Below are 17,058 nucleotides of genomic sequence, written 5' to 3' on the forward strand. Positions count from 1 at the left end.
TTAAATGCAGAAGCATTTAAATGCTCCTTGGCGTCTGGTTCTACTCTTTAAATAGACCTGTACTCACTGCTTTAGTTGCTGTTTGTTTGTCTGGCGACGTTAACGTATCGAGGACGTCAGAAAACGTCTTTAAAGTGAAACCTGTGCTGCTCTTCATCAGTGTGGATGTCGTCTGTAAAAGCTGGACGCACACCAACCTGTCCTCTCACCTGTCACTGGGGGGGGGGGGGGGGTCATCCAGAGTTCAGGGCTCCTCTCAGGTAACTTAATTTCACCTGCAGGTAAGTGTCGACTGCAGCCGGTAAAAGGATCTGACATAAACACTTTCGGCCATGTTGTTGTAGGCATCAAATGACACACACATACAGACTGTGTGTGTGTGTGTGTGTGTGTGTGTGTGTGTGTGTGTGTGTGTGTGTGCGCATTTAGCTAATAAAATAGCCAACCTTGAGCTCCGTTTTTCAAAATGTGTCTGTTTGGTCTTCTTGTTAACACTTAAACTGATTCTATTAAAGCTACATTGAATCCTTTCTGGACACTAGGGGGCAGGAGAGTTCCACATCAGGCGGACAGACACTAGTACTTTACTTGAGTCTTTCCTTCTCTTGTTACTTTCTCCTTTACTGTATTTATATGGTAGCTTTAGTTTATTTACAACTATTTATTTTTTCAGATAAATGCATATTGAAAATAATTATTTTTAATTATTCAAAATGACTTCCACCTCAAACTTCTACCACAGTAAAGTCCTGCTTTCACATTAATGCACGATTAAAAATGTAATAAGTAATAATATATAATAGTACAACAGTCACAGTGACGTTGTTATACTTTAAAGTACATTTTCCTAAGTTATATTTTCAACGCAGGACCTGTAACAGAGTATTTTTACAGTGTGGTATTTGTACTGTTATTGAAGTAAAGGATGTATTCTTCCTCCAGCATTCTCAACCGCATCAATCAGGTGAAAAGACGATTTGGCGCAAAGTTAGATTTCAACTTGCTCAACTAGCTTTGTGTTGCAGCTATAACCCACGGTGACGATGAGACCCGATGTTAACAGTATGACCATGCAGGTTAATAAGTTATTAAAAATGATTTGGATTCATTACAGAGGATCTCTAAACTAGCTGTTTTTTGCTGTTTGTCTGGAATCTGATTCATTAACATGAATTTAAACCTTTCAGTCTGTCAGAGCTGATGTCTCTGAAATGGGCTGCTGTTGTAATTAAATAAAAAACACTACTTGGCAAAGAGAAACTTCAGAGAAACTTCCTTTACAAATGGAGTAAAGTGAATCCTGGAGGATACGTTCGGGACAAAGGCAGCGTGATTAAACCGAGGCAGATTACATGTGTGCGCCTGTGATTTTGCGGCAGCGTGCTGGACTACAGTTACACACCTGTCTGCTGATAACGAGGCTCGGTTTACCTGGCGGGACGGTGTATCTGCTCCACCAGACAGCTGCCAGACTGGTGATGAAGAGAGCTGACGGCCCGACCGGACCACCTGAGTACCTGACCGCAGGTTAGCGTTCAAAGTTTATGTTGAGATCATAAAATGATCCATTGTTGTTAAATTAGCTTCACCTCCATGAAATACAACATTAAAGTACAATAGTAATGTAAAATACAACACTAAAGTGCAATAGTAATGTAAGATACAACATTAAAGTACAATAGTAATGTAAGATACAACACTAAAGTACAATAGTAATGTAAGATACAACACTAAAGTACAATAGTAATGTAAGATACAACATTAAAGTACAATAGTAATGTAAGATACAACACTAAAGTACAATAGTAATGTAAAATACAACACTAAAGTACAATAGTAATGTAAAATACAACATTAAAGTACAATAGTAATGTAAGATACAACACTAAAGTACAATAGTAATGTAAAATACAACATTAAAGTACAATAGTAATGTAAAATACAACACTAAAGTACAATAGTAATGTAAGATACAACACTAAAGTACAATAGTAATGTAAAATACAACACTAAAGTACAATAGTAATGTAAAATACAACATTAAAGTACAATAGTAATGTAAGATACAACACTAAAGTACAATAGTAATGTAAAATACAACATTAAAGTACAATAGTAATGTAAAATACAACACTAAAGTACAATAGTAATGTAAAATACAACATTAAAGTACAATAGTAATGTAAGATACAACACTAAAGTACAATAGTAATGTAAGATACAACATTAAAGTACAATAGTAATGTAAGATACAACACTAAAGTACAATAGTAATGTAAAATACAACACTAAAGTACAATAGTAATGTAAAATACAACATTAAAGTACAATAGTAATGTAAGATACAACACTAAAGTACAATAGTAATGTAAAATACAACACTAAAGTACAATAGTAATGTAAAATACAACATTAAAGTACAATAGTAATGTAAGATACAACACTAAAGTACAATAGTAATGTAAGATACAACACTAAAGTACAATAGTAATGTAAAATACAACATTATAGTACAATAGTAATGTAAGATACAACACTAAAGTACAATAGTAATGTAAGATACAACACTAACAGGGGCGTTCTACTTTTGAAACTCTGTACTTTCACTTGAGTAGGATTTTGAATACGGGACTTTTACTTGTAACAGAGTACATCGTAGTACTTTTACTTAAGTACACGACCTCTTCCAACACTGATCAAATGTGGGGCAACTTATCATTGCACAGAAACTGTACTGAAACTATTTTCTACTTTATTTTGCTGTCTGACAGCACCGTCATTGATTACTTTCACATTTGCAGGTGGTGAAAATACAAACAAATACTATCTGTTAATTTAATCATTTACGCGACAGACTGGTCGGTTCTCTCTGGAAGTTGGAACTTGGACAGACGGGTCGGTGAAGAGGACGTGAATGCAGCATAATAATAATAATAAAAAGGGTCTGACCTGAACCAAACTGATCTGAGGCTCTTCACGGTGCCTCTCTGGATCACATGACTAATAATAAAAAACACCACAACCAAAGATGAAATCAACAATAAAACTTTTATTGGGGAAACACTTTCCAATCAGTTAAAGTGCTTCACAGAAAATAAAGTGAATAAACTAGAAAAACAGACGTAGACAGACGGGTTAGAAAAGTGACTCCTCGTGTTCATGATCAAAAAAGAAACGAGAAATAAATTTGACAATAAGAATGTCTTACATGAGCCGTTCGGTATGTGGTTAGCCTAGCTTAGCACAAAGACTGCAAGCAGGGGGAAAGTGCTAGCATGAACTAAACTGTTAGCCATCTCCTCAGTACAAATTACCCCCCAAACTGTTGTAGTATAATCTGTCCTTAAAAAGGAAAAAGTTCAACTTGACGGCTTTTCTTTCCATGAGTTTCGATACCAATCGTGTGTCTGTGTTGAGTGAGTACAGACCTGGAGTCAGGACGTGGTTAGCCTAGCTTAGCTTAAAGAATGGAAGCAGGGGGAAACTGCTAGCCTCGCCTCAGTGAGCTTTTGAGGTGTTGCTAGATGTATTTTAGAATTTTAGACAGAGCCATGCTAGCTGTTTCCCTCTGCTTACAGTCTTTACGCTAAGCTAGGCTAAGTACGTCCTGACTGCAACTCTGTACTTGTCAACACACACACACACACGCACGCACACCTAATCCCCCTCTAAAAAAAGAGATTAGAAATACGACATAAGCATCAAATTACAGCACGTGTACAGTATAATCTTTATATATTTGTACGACAAATGTTGGCGAAACATCTGACAAAGTCATCAGAAATGTATTCTGCTAACAAACAGAGCTAACAGCAGCGCTGAACAGGTGGAGCTCTGCCAGCAGTTTTGTAGTCTGTTTTACTCTCCAGGCAGGCGAGGTGAGACAGGTTTGTGAGGCGACACAAGGCCGGTTCACTCCGTCAGGTGGGAGCTCGGAGGTGTTGGGCGGCCTGCAGTCGCTGTCGTCTTCTCTCCATCGCCTGCTGCTTCTTCTGCTCGATCTCTGCTGCTGAACACGAACCCACAACTGCAGAAAAACACAAACACTCCTGGATGAGCAACATTTGAGGATTGTTCACGAAGACAATTAAAACAATATCGAAAAGACGACAAATGAAAAGGGGGTTAAAAAAAGGTACAGAGCCGGTTCCCTTTAGGATGATCAATACAGAACTCAGAGCGTACCTGTTGCCTCCACACGGCTCTCAACATGGCGACTAACTTTCCATGAAAATAAACAGGAATTTGTTGGAATTAACGGGAAATGATGTGAATAAAATGAAAATATAGGTGTTATTTATGGTAGAAACGTCTCTGATGTTATCTGTGCTGCTGTGACATTACAGACTACTGGAGCAGGAACGGGCTCTTACCTTTGCTGGTCACTGTAGAAACCGGCTTGTCTGGCTTCCTGAAGGTGAACTGGTCTTTGCCGGGGTTTCCCCGCGGTGCCGACTGGACCCGGCTGCTCCCCCGCGTCCACGTCGAGCCGTTCGTGGAGCCGGAAGTGTTTTTCGTTTGTGTGTATCTGAAAGAATCCGTCGTCTGTACACCTGCAGCGATGTTAGAGACGGAACTACCGGTCAACGAACTGCCAGCCGGTCTTCCTGAAGCACAGGGAAGACTTGCGGGCGTTTGTTTTTTGGGGTCAAAAGTCTGCCGACCGGCCGGCAGTCGGTTCCTGTTGGACAGCGGCGAAGAAGCTCTCTGGTTTGACATGTGACCCCCGGGGGGAGTCTGCTTGGCGGACACATTCTCCGCGCCGTGGAGCCGGTTCTCCACGTCTTCGCACATTTCACACAGCAGGTCGTCGTCGGCCGGGTCGTCCCAAACCGGGTCAGAGGAGAAGAGCGGGGACGGGTCCTCAGAGACAGCAGGCGCCTCGCCGCGGGACGACACGGTCGCAGGTTTCACTGGGAAGCTTTGGGCGTTTTTTGACGCTGATGTGTTCGATGCTGTCGCGTTGTATTTGGCAACAGAAGTCCTTTGATGAAACGGTGGTTTCTGTGGATCGGACTTCGCCGGGTTTGATGTTTGCCCGGTACGCCGAGATCCCGCCTTGACTGAAACACTGTGACCAGAGGGAAACCTGCTCTGCTGAGAGTCTCTAACTGTTTCTGAGTGCGTCTGGATTCTGTTGAAAGAAAAACTAGGATTAGAGTCCAGTTTGAATGTCGTTCTTTGTCTCACGTTGTCCTTTTCCCCTTTAGAAACAGACTGGACTACGTTTGCTGGACTTTCCGTGTGATTGTGTATTTGACTGGGTGGTTTCTGGGTTGAACAGTGCTGTGGATCGGTGAACTTCTGTGGATTCTGTGTCATCTCCAACACTAACGAGTCGTTCAGCAAGTCATCGTTTTCCCAGTCGTCCTCAAACTCGTCTTTTGCTGAAGTGACTTTAGCGTTCGTCGTGGAGACACCAGAAGTGGGACCGTGTGAGGAAGCGGGCGGTTTCCCAGAAGCCTCTTTGGGAGCAGGTTTAACTTGTGACGGCAGAGCTGACGAAACCTGACTCAGATTTCCGCTTAAACGTTGGGTCGGTCCGTCAAACAGGAAATCCAAATCGTCCTCCATATGTTGATCCAGGGGGAGCTGCTCGTCCGCCTTCACGGCCGGTTGACAATTCACGGGAAGCGACAGTGAAACGTTGTTTTGATCATCGTTCTCCAAATCCAAGATGTCCTCCGACAGGAGCTCCAGACTCTGCCGGTGCAGGTTCTCCACGTCTTCTTCATCCTGACGAAACATGTTGAAGTCGAACTGTTTGGCGAGCTTCAGCAGGTCGTCCACTCCGTTTGGCCTGTGGAGAAACAGAACCATCGGTTTACTGGGATGACACGGAGAGATGTTCTGTCAGCACTGTTACCGTTGTTTGCGCTGTTGGCTGCTAACCGCAGTAAAACAGTAAATATGAGTAAATACTCTAGAAACCTGATCACGACCAGGATACCAATGCCCATGTAAACACACTCAGTGAAGTCACAGTGTGAAGTTAAAGCCATATTCAGCCTGTAGGCTTCTAATGAGAGGATGAAGATGAAGCTTCGTTACGGCCAAGAGGAAACAGATTGGTATCCGTTGCCCCTTCTGAACCTACCGCGGGGATTTCTTCTTGGGTCTGGGAACTCGAACATCGGGCGTGCAGGGAATGGTGGCGCTGTCTCCGATCCACTGCTGTAAAGTCGGCTCCGCAACCGTCGGCCTGCCGTGCTTTCAGAGACACAACAAACAACACAACACACTGTAAATAAACGCAGGTTATTGACTCTGCAGAGCATAGTCATGAACAGTGACGACACTATTAACCCTTTACAAAGCATGTCCAAGAATAGAAATGTTCTTGGGGGGTGATATTTAATCTCACCAGCCGTGTTACTGACCTTTGGAGCGATCCTGCTAACTATTTCTGAGATGTCCACAACTCCAGGAGGCTTCTGATTCTTGCCTCTTTTTCCTGCAAAGACATACAGAGTCACCACGCGGCTCTAGATACAGCTATTTATATCCAAAAAACAAACAACAGTAATTATTCCAAAATTGGTTGATAGAAAACAAAGAAATGTGGTTGGAAACATCAAATGTTTGCCTTTTCTGTTTCCTAAAGTAAATCAAAATGATGGCTAACTGATTAACTGCAACACATGAACTTCATTCGACTTTCTGGAGAGCAACCCTTTAAATATCCACATCACCATCGCATTGAGGTTTACCATGTCTGTTGGGTGAAGGCGAGGTGGCGTCCCAGATGATGTCCTGCTGAAAGTCACCGTCGTTGTTTGGAGACTCAACACTGAAACCACCTCCGGCTCTGGATCTGGATCTGGGGATCCTGGTCGGGGTCTTAAATTCTGCAGGAGATCCAGGAGAAGAAAAATACGAATAACAGATTCAGATTAACAAACAACAACCTTGGCTGCTCAGTGTATTTGACTTCCGTTAAAGAGTATTTATGCACTCAGAGAGGTCGGTAAGGATTCGGTGTCTTGCTCAAGGACACTTCAGTAGGACACTGGAAATTAAAAAGTCTGGAAATTGAATATAGTTGTGTTAGCATGGAAGACGTATTTTATTATTGTTTTTTTTTTATCTGCTGTTTTTTAAATATTCTTATTTATTTATTTTTATCAGTATTATTATTTATTTTTTTGTCTGACTAACCTAATTGTTGTACCTATGTTTCATGTTATTATGTTTAAACGAATAAAAATGTATGAATTCAGCGCTACACTTTATTTCACACGGCTTTCCAATGTCACGTGACACGGAAATAAAGAGGCAAATCATTTATTAGTTCATATTTTACAGTCATGACTGCAACTGTGGTGAATCTTGTTATAAGCCGAATTGAAGACTGAAACCGTTGCTTTGTAAACAATGCATTTAGTCATGTTGTGTGACGCAAGTTATCTCTCGCATGTACAATAAACCCCCCAAAAAAGCGGAATATTTCCGTGTAGTCTGGCGGGACGTCGTCGGGCCTTGTAACGTTACCCGTTGGAGAGTCCACATCCTCAGTCTGCCTGAAGCTTCTCCTCAGTCGGTTTGGTTTTGATGGGGCCGTGTGCAGCGGGGAGCCCGTCGGACCGACCGGAGCGTCAACCGTCCTGCGGCTCCGGTTCATGGTTTACCGGCCAGTGCCGGTGTGTGTCGGTCGACTTGCTTGCGGTTTACAACGCGGAGTTGTGCTTTGTTTATTTACAGTTTATTTGGTTGTAAAGTCGGCCAGTCGGCAGTGTTTTTGAACGTCCCGCCATCTTGTCTTTCCCAGGGTTCCTTTCGAGGGTGCGTTCAAGAGCAACAAAGTTGCTCGGATATTCCGCTCACAGAATTGCATCTAAACCACTAGTCTAGCCGTGGTTTATTTTTAACATTAAAAAGTTGTTAAAACAGTTGTATCAATTAATGAAATAACTAATTAATCAATATCAGTGGTGTAATGTAACTAAGTACATTTAATATAAGCTACTTCAATACACATTCAAGGTGCTTGAGGCCTACTTTACATGAATATTTCCATTTTATACTACCTTATACATACTTCAACTCCACTACATTTACTTGATTATTTAAATTACTTTGCAGATTGAGATTATTAATATAAAATATAAATCAACTTTTACATCCTGCTATAGGATATAATTATAGGTTAAACTAAACAGCTGTATATAAAGTAATTCGAATAAATGTGAAACAAAGGCTCAAGTCATATCTTGCATAAATCTGAAATGTGATTTTCTGCGTGGTAGGTACTTTTACTTTGATACTTTAAGTATATGTTGATGCTAATACTCTCAAGTACAATATTTGCCTCTAAAATGTTGTGGAGAAGAAGTATAAAGTAGCAGAATATGCAAAGTAAAGTACCTCAAAATTGTACTTACTTGGATTTTTGGGTTGTATCAATAAAATTGCCTTGACCTGACACAGCTGTGTGCGTTGCAGGAATACATATTTATGAACAGGCCTAAAATCATGAGGGGGTTTGGTCTAAAGATCCATTACGATCATCATGACTAAACATGAGAGCGTCAGAGCAGCAGTAAATCTCAGAAAGACATTAGACATCAGTTATAAGTGTGTGTTCAGAGTGCAGCTGCAGGCCGGGTCCGTGCAGCAGACGACAGCGGGGGTTGTTTGTGAAGCTGTCAGCAGCAGCTCCCCTCTTCCTCCAACGTTTCCCCCAAAGGAGGGATTAGCGCGTCCCGTCCCGCTGGGCCGACAGTATATACACACTGTGATGTGAGCGCACTGATGCTGCTGCTGAAAACAAGCTCACTTCAAAATCAGATGAATGCCATTTGGAATAAAAAAACACATGCAAAGTGACTGGCTCACTGAGTTATGATTAGTGGAGGCAGCTGAAGTCTATAAATGTTCTTAAATTCCATCTTGAAGGGTCCCTTATTATGAAAAGTAGTACTCCTGATGCACTACTGTTATTTTTTTCTTGTCTTGTACACGGGCTACAACTGCATTTCGTTGAGCATCCCTGTGTTGCATAATGACAATAAATGATCCTTGAATCCCTGACTCCTTAATAAATCCCTATTTTAAAAAGTGAGATTTTCACATCTTTTCATGGAGAAATACACAGCCCGAGTTCAGAAACTATGCCTTTAAACGAGCCGTCAAGACTTCTGTACTGCTGTGATGTCACACATATACAATATATAAATATATATGTATATATATATATATATATATATATACATATATATATATATACATATATATATACATACATATATATATATATATATATATACATATATATATATATATATATATATATATATATATACATATATATATATATATATATATACATATATATATATATATATATATATATATATATATATATATATATATATATACATATATATATATATATATATATACATATATATATATATATATATATATATATATATATACATATATATATATATATATATATATATATATATATATATATATATATATATATATATATATATATATATATACATATATATATATATATATATACATATATATATATATATATATATATATATATACATATATATATATATATATATATATATATATATACATATATATATATATATATATATATATATATATATATATATATATATATATATATATATATACTGTATATTCAAGAAGTCTAGTAGTAGTAACGTCTCTGTGTAGTAAACAACTGTCAAATCAAATAAAGAAAGTACACATCAATTTTATTTTAACAATTATTATTCTCAGTTTTCAAATTTAACTGGATGGATTATAAATTATACATAAATAAATGTTCTTCTCATTTCAAGTAAAATAACGCTGGATTAAAGAATACATTACATAACAGAATTCATTTTAGAAAAATGTATTTCACTGAATTGCCCTGCAGCTTTAAATTCAGTTCATTCAGGGTGAAGTGAAAAGCCATAATATTGTATTTTTCTCATCTTTTAAAAAGAGAAATGAGTGTGGGAAGAATTCACTTATATGAGTCTGTCCAGTCAGAGTCTAATGACTCTGGTCTCTCTGGACATTTTTCCCTTTTGTAGATCGTGATTTAACTATCATAACTCACACTTCAACAGTCCTGCTCTGCTCTCTATATCCTCGTCTCTACCCCGTGTGTCACGGTGTGTGTACATCTCACTGGAATCAGGAAACTTGTCAGAATGCCCATATTTGATTGGCTGAGCTGCATCACGTGATGTAATTCACAACGCATTGGCCGGTGTTTTTCCTGCACCCTGAACAAGTGCCGTAAATGCTGGAATAATTCCGCTGCATAAAAAATCCCCTTCAAAATAAAATCACAACTTTTTTTTTTTTGTCAGGCAAAGGCTGAAAAAAACGGGTCCTGGTTCTCGACCCACCAGTTGAGAATCACACTGTGAAGCACCACCTTTGCGCCACATTCATTTTGTTTTCCCCGACAATTTCCGTGTAAATCAGAGGGAGGAAACAAAACCTCACCAGTTAAGAGGCGGAGCTACACTGTGAAGGGAAGAGCTGCAACGTCACACTCCAGAAACGAAAGTGACTTCATCAGGTCTTTCTCAACGACACAGCAGAGTCTCTTCCAAACACTGGTGAGTACAGCTGATCATATTTACACTTTCAACAACCAGGATTAACACAAAACTGTAACTTCACTCAGGCAGCAAGTTCCACTCTTTTCACTTCATCCTTGATCAATTGTTCACAATATAACTCTGTGTGTTTGTCCACAGTCCCACTATACAGTAACTCACTTTAACAGCTTTGAACAGTCTCAGGACTTTAGCAACTTGTAGCTGAATCTCTGTGGTTTTAGCTTTAGTCTCACTGCTACTTTCCTGCTGTTATTACTGTTCACTGATCGCTTCCTACATTCCGCTTCATCTGTTTCCTCTAGCTCTTTCACATTAAAAGCCTTCCACCAGAGAACCAGTGGGAGACTTTTAATGTGAAGCAGCTTTGAAATGTGATGCGTTTGTCATCAGGTAAACTGCTAGAATGTAACAAAATGCCATCTACACAACAGGAAGTGGAGATATTCTGGGCTGTTTTGCGAGAGCAGCGATCTTATAAACACGATTTGAATGATCTCAGTTTCTCACGGCTCGGTCCAAACACATTGTACAGTATATGATTACAACATTTCTAATATCTTGTGTTATACTTATAAGAACGGTAATCACACTGGTTTCTATTCAAACAAATATTCAAAACTAAACGTGTTAGCAGTGCTGTTCTTCAACACAAATTAGACTTATTCTGTGCTGCTTTGCAAGAGTAGCAAGCTTGAGCTTGTCAGCACGACTTTGATCTTGGTTGCTTACTTAAAAGATATACAAAGAATCACACTTATTTCCTTTCTAAACAAATAATTAAACTCTATTTTGAATAAAATGTTTCTCTTTTCTTCCACTCTTTGTGTAGATATGGCTGCTGCAAACTATCTGTCATCTGAAGATCAGTTCCTGTGCTCCATCTGTCTGGATGTGTTCACTGATCCAGTCACCACATCATGTGGACACAACTTCTGCAAGAACTGCATCAATGAACACTGGAATACCAACGACAAGCACATGTGTCCAATGTGTAAAAAGGTTTTCATCTCAAGACCTGAGCTGCACGTCAACACTTTCATCTCTGAGATGGTTGCTCAGTTCAGACAGTCAGCTCAACAGAAAACCAGCAGCTCAGAGCAACAAGAGTCCAAACCAGGAGAAGTTCCCTGTGACGTCTGCACTGGAACCAAACTGAAGGCCCTGAAGTCCTGCCTGGTGTGTCTGGCCTCCTACTGTGAGACTCACCTGGAGCCTCATCTGACAATGTCAGGCCTGAAAAGACATCAGCTGATCAACCCTGTGGAGAACCTGGAAGACAGGATGTGTACGAAGCACGATAAACCTCTGGAGCTGTTCTGTAAGACCGACCAGATGTGTGTCTGCATGCTTTGCACTGTTTTAGATCATAAGATGCACGAATTTGTTCCTCTGAAAGAAGAATATGAAGGAAAGATGGCCGAACTGGGGAAGACAGAGGCTGAAATTCAGCAGATGATCCAGAAGAGGCAACTGAAGATTCAGGAGATCAAACACTCAGTCAACCTCAGTGAGGAAGATGCAAACCGAGAGATAGTAGAAGGTGTTCAGGTCTTCACTGATCTGAAGGAGTCTGTTGAGAGAGCTCAGGCCAATCTCATCAACACGATCAAAGAGAAGCAGAAAAGAAAAGAAAAACAGGCCGAAGCTTTCATTAGAGCGCTAAATCAGGAAATCTCTGAGCTGATAAAGAGAAGCACTGAGGTGGAGAAGCTCTCACACTCTGAAGACCACCTCCATCTTCTCCAGAGTGTTCAGTCCTCAAACATCCACCACCCACCACCCACCAAGGACTGGACAAAGGTCAGTGTTCCTCCAGCATCACATGAGGGGACTGTGAGGAGAGCTGTGGTTCAGCTGGAGGAGACGGTCAGTAAAGAGATGAAGAAGCTGGTTGAAGCTGAGCTGAAGAGGATCCAGAAGTTTGCAGTGGATGTGACTCTTGATCCTGATACAGATCATCCTCAACTCATATTGTCTAATTATGGGAAACTAGCAACACTTGGTGACGTGAAGAAGAAACTCCCAGACAATCCAGAGAGATTTTCTGATTGTGTTTGTGTTTTAGGAAAGCAGAGTTTCTTTTCAGGACAATCTTATTTTGAGGTTCAAGTTAAAGGAAAGACTGACTGGTCTTTAGGAGTGGCCAGAGAGTCGATCAACAGGAAGGGAAAGATCGCACTGAGTCCTCAGGATGGTTACTGGACCATAGGGTTGACAAATGGAAATGAGTACAAAGCTGCTGCTAGCCCTTCAGTTCTTCTCTCTCTGAAGTCTCGGCCTCAGAAGGTGGGGGTGTTTGTGGATTATGAGGAGGGTCTGGTCTCCTTCTATGACGTAGATGCTGCAGCTCTTATCTACTCCTTCACTGGCTGCTCCTTCAAAGAGAATCTCCTCCCATACTTCAGTCCTTGTTCTAATCCTGGTGGTAAAAAACTCTGAACTTCTGATCATCTCTCCTGTCAGAGTAAACTAATCACTTATCTTATTTCATGTTCTGCATTTAGTTTTATTTCAAGGAAGCAAATGTACACATCTCATTTCCTACAGAATCTGTTTAATGTGGTGATTGATTTACACGTCATTATTGTATTATGTGTATCCCACTACATAGTAACACATTCATCTCTTCAACCCTGGATCATGACGCACGTTATGTGGATGAAATGTATCTAAATCCACGATAAAGCTGAAGAAACTGGATGTTGTCTCACGTTAATCTTTCCGCTACCTTTCTTAGCTCATTCTTGAGGCTCATACGTACCGTCATTCGTTGCGATCCTAAAGGTGCGTTCACACCAAATGCGACACAGCCCCACACTGGTGATTTGAGGGATGTAATAGTGCTGAAGCTTAGCTTAGCTTAGCTTAGCTTGTTAGCTGATGAGAGAATGGGAGAGTAGCAACAGCAGCAGTTAGTGGCTCTGTGATATTTGGCCAAACGGTTTTAGACTATGGTTTTTACTTGAAGTCCTCAGCAAACGTTCAAATCTCTTCAACTTGCAAAATAAAATATGTGACAAAGTGAGTTACAATAAACTAAAGTTCAGGAATAGTTGTTAAGCCTCAGTCTTCCCAGCTTCATCAAAGACAAAGGGACGAGGACAGAGAAGTAGAGCTTCCAGCCGCTCAGCTAAGCGAATAAAAACAGAAACTGATGGAGAGGTTATTCATTCACAACCAAAAACTGATGAAACGGCTTCAGACTCTTCTGAGACTGAAGTCAGTTATGATGACTGGCAAGCACCTCTGTCAGATCCTGACACTGAAACGGAAGACAGTGACAGTGATTGTAAGGAGACCAGGGCACCTGAGTCTGCTGTACATGCTCTGAAATCTAAGGAGGCCCCTCCAGGTGATGGTGGATGTAATGCTGGCAAAAAAAAATCCCTGAGTCTCTTTAAGTACAAGGGGTCACTTCAGAGACAGATGATATGTAACTGTGGCAAAGGTCCTCCAGCTGTCTGGTTTGTGAGGAATTATTTAGAGTGAAGCAAAAGGTAGATTCCCAAACAAGAGTCCACGCAGGTGAGAAGCCGTTTAGATGTGACGTTTGTGAGAAAAGATTTAACCTAATCATTTATTATTACTATAATTAGTATGACTATTATAAACTCAATACAACTAACCAAACTCAAATAAATCCAAGTATGTTTTTCAATAGTTTGCTCAAAGAATACTATTTTGCACTTTTCCCTCATAAAATGCAAACGTGTTTATATTTATCAGATACGTTGGTGCTTTAAATTGTCCTGCTGCTTCTGTTGTTTTTCTTCACATCCAGTACATGATTGAGTTCCTGACGGTTGACCCAAAGTGACCTGGATTGGTGGGATTTCACAGCGAGGAGCCAATCAGGACCGAGTCCAACTGTGAAACGTTTAAACTGAGACTACTAAAAGAAAACATTCTACAACATCAAGTCATTGTGAATCACACCCGTACATAAGATGAGGGGGAATTGGGAACCCAACATTAGACCGCCTCTGAAACGATTTAAACATTAACATTCAAAAACAACCCAGCCACCATTTACTGTCTTCCAAAAGAGTGCAGCCCTGTTTCCAACTCGCCAACTGTGTGGACTGAGGTGAAATCTGAGCGATTCATCGTTGGGCCGACATGGCGACCCTCTGCCTGGCTCGCAGCCAAACACAGATACGCACCATATTTCATGGTCTGTGCATCCGGATAGAATATCCTGCTGCTCTAAAGAAAACAGGTTTGATGCACTGAGAGAGGAATCCGTGGCAGAGCTGTCGGGAAGGAAAGAGGCAGCTACCTGGTTTTTACATTACAGTGGCAGCGGCTAAATTACTGTTTTTTTCCCAGCAGACATTGTCCGTCTTTGAAATGCGATCCGAAGAAAAAGGACTGAGCACTTTCAGGCTGGCGGATCAGAGAGCATGTGTCAGATATGCTGCTCTCTAATCTCACCAATCTATCACTGTCTGCTTAGAAGTGCCAGAGAGCCTCCGGGTTGCAAACTGCGGTACCAACTCTCATCTGCTGCAATCAAACCTGTTTGTAAGTCAGAGTGCAGCTACAGGACGAGGTCTGGATACTAACAATAAATAGTCACGACTAAATAAGCAACCATCAAAATAAAAACGTAGACACACAAAACATTTATCGAGAGTCTAAAAAAACAGCTCCATTACAACCGTGTGGGTGTTGTTTGATCAGATTTAATTGACAGTGACCAAACAACCGATCAACCATTATCAGATACCGAGTCAGATGTTGCTAAATCCTGATTGGTGCATGAATGAAAAAACTAGTAAATAAACCTGTAATGTTAAAACAACCAAAACTGTTCTAACTTTGGCAAAATAGATTGTTTATATTGCGACATAGGGGTTGGGGGTGTCCTGTCTCAGCGCTCGGCCACTGACCAAAAGCTCCATCCCTGACATTGGTAACAGAGAACTACTAGCAGTGAAGCTGGCCCTGGAGGAGTGGCGTCATTGGTTGGAGGGGACCAAGCTCCCATTTCTGGTTTGGACCGACCATAAGAACCTTGAGTACATCCGCACAGCCAAGAGACTCAATTCCCGACAGGCCAGGTGGTCGTTATTCTTCACACGGTTCCACTTCACGCTCTCCTATCGCCCCGGGTCCCGCAATGTCAAGCCTGATGCCCTTTCCCGTCAGTTCCAGGGGGAGGAGGAACCTACCTTTGGCTCCTCGTCCATCCTTCCTGCCTCCTGCCAAGTAGCCGTCCTCACCTGGGAGATTGAGGAATCAGTGAGGGCCGCGACTAGGGGTCAAGCCGGTCCCAGCGCGTGCCCTCCGAACCGCCTGTTTGTCCCTCAGGGCCTTCGGTCCGACGTCCTCCAGTGGGTACACTCCTCTAGACTTACCTGCCACCCCGGGCATCCAGAGGACCGACATGGTCTCCGACCGAGGTCCTCAGTTCACCTCCATCTTCTGGAGGGAATTCTGCGCTCTGCTGGGGGCCACCGTGAGTCTGTCCTCGGGGTTTCACCCCCAATCCAACGGTCAGACGGAGAGGAAGAATCAGGAGATGGAAACAGCCCTCCGCTGCATGGACTCCCAGAATCCTGCCTCCTGGTCCCGCCAGTTGATGTGGGTGGAGTACGCTCATAACACCCTGACCAGCTCTGCCACAGGCTTGTCACCTTTCCAGTGTGCTTATGGGTTCCAGCCACCTCTGTTCCCCTCATCGGAGAAGGAGCTTTCCTTCCCTTCTGTCCAGACATTCATCCACCGCTGCCGCCAGACCTGGGCAAGGGCCCGAGCAACCCTGCTCCGGTCTGCTGACCGCTATGCAACAGCGGCTAACCGACACCGCACTCCAGCCCCCATCTACCAGGTGGGTCAGAGGGTGTGGTTGTCAACCCGGGACCTACCCTTGCGGGTGGAGTCCAAGAAGCTGGGCCCAAGATTCATCGGGCCTTTCGAGATTGAGAGGATCATCAACCCGGCGGCAGTAATGCTCAAGCTCCCCAGAGCCATGCGCATCCATCCCACGTTCCACGTATCCAAGGTCAAACCTGTCCGGGAGAGCTGATTGACTCTGGGAAGCTGTTTGTTTTTCTTTCTCTCTGGAAAGATTTTGTTTTTTTTCAGCCTCCAAGAAACTCAATGTGTTTTAGCCTTTTGTTACTGACAGACACACAATGGGAACGATTTAGCTGAGAATAAGGCAAGAACAAGACAATTCAGTGGAAACTTTCGTATCAGACTAGTTTCCTTTGAATGTGCTGGAAAAAATATCTGCTTTGGGGCATTTAAACGTATAGTTTTCCTTAAATAGAGTTAATAAAAACGACACCAGAGCTTAAAGATATGGACAAGATGGGGTGTCTAAAACAGTGCAGATGTGGCTCAGTTAAGAGGACAAGGGTTTTGAAAAGTGAAACTGGACGAGGTCTGCAGACTGAAGTAAAGTCAGGCAGACATGACGTCATGCATCCAGTGTCTTCCC

At 41.7% G+C, this 17,058-nt stretch overlaps 1 protein-coding gene and 1 pseudogene across 1 annotated transcript; one reads left to right on the forward strand and one right to left on the reverse strand.

The window, feature by feature from the left end:
- Positions 1 to 3,035: 3,035 nt before the first annotated feature.
- etaa1a (ETAA1 activator of ATR kinase a) lies at positions 3,036 to 7,933 on the reverse strand. Its single transcript, XM_076091956.1, has 6 exons — positions 7,492 to 7,933; positions 6,711 to 6,848; positions 6,381 to 6,454; positions 6,098 to 6,210; positions 4,374 to 5,800; positions 3,036 to 4,027 (listed from the first exon to the last, which is right to left on the reverse strand). The coding sequence occupies exons 1-6, from the start codon at positions 7,619 to 7,621 to the stop codon at positions 3,921 to 3,923; spliced, it is 1,989 nt and encodes a 662-aa protein (XP_075948071.1). The 5' UTR covers positions 7,622 to 7,933; the 3' UTR covers positions 3,036 to 3,920.
- A 2,612-nt stretch (positions 7,934 to 10,545) lies between these two features.
- On the forward strand, positions 10,546 to 13,310 carry LOC142949861 (E3 ubiquitin-protein ligase TRIM21-like; annotated as a pseudogene).
- The last annotated feature ends 3,748 nt before the right edge of the window (positions 13,311 to 17,058 follow it).

This window comes from Anarhichas minor, unplaced genomic scaffold (assembly GCF_050575085.1).
Source record: "Anarhichas minor isolate MPS153535 unplaced genomic scaffold, ASM5057508v1 ptg000014l, whole genome shotgun sequence".
In the NCBI taxonomy this organism is placed as follows: Eukaryota; Metazoa; Chordata; class Actinopteri; order Perciformes; family Anarhichadidae; genus Anarhichas; species Anarhichas minor.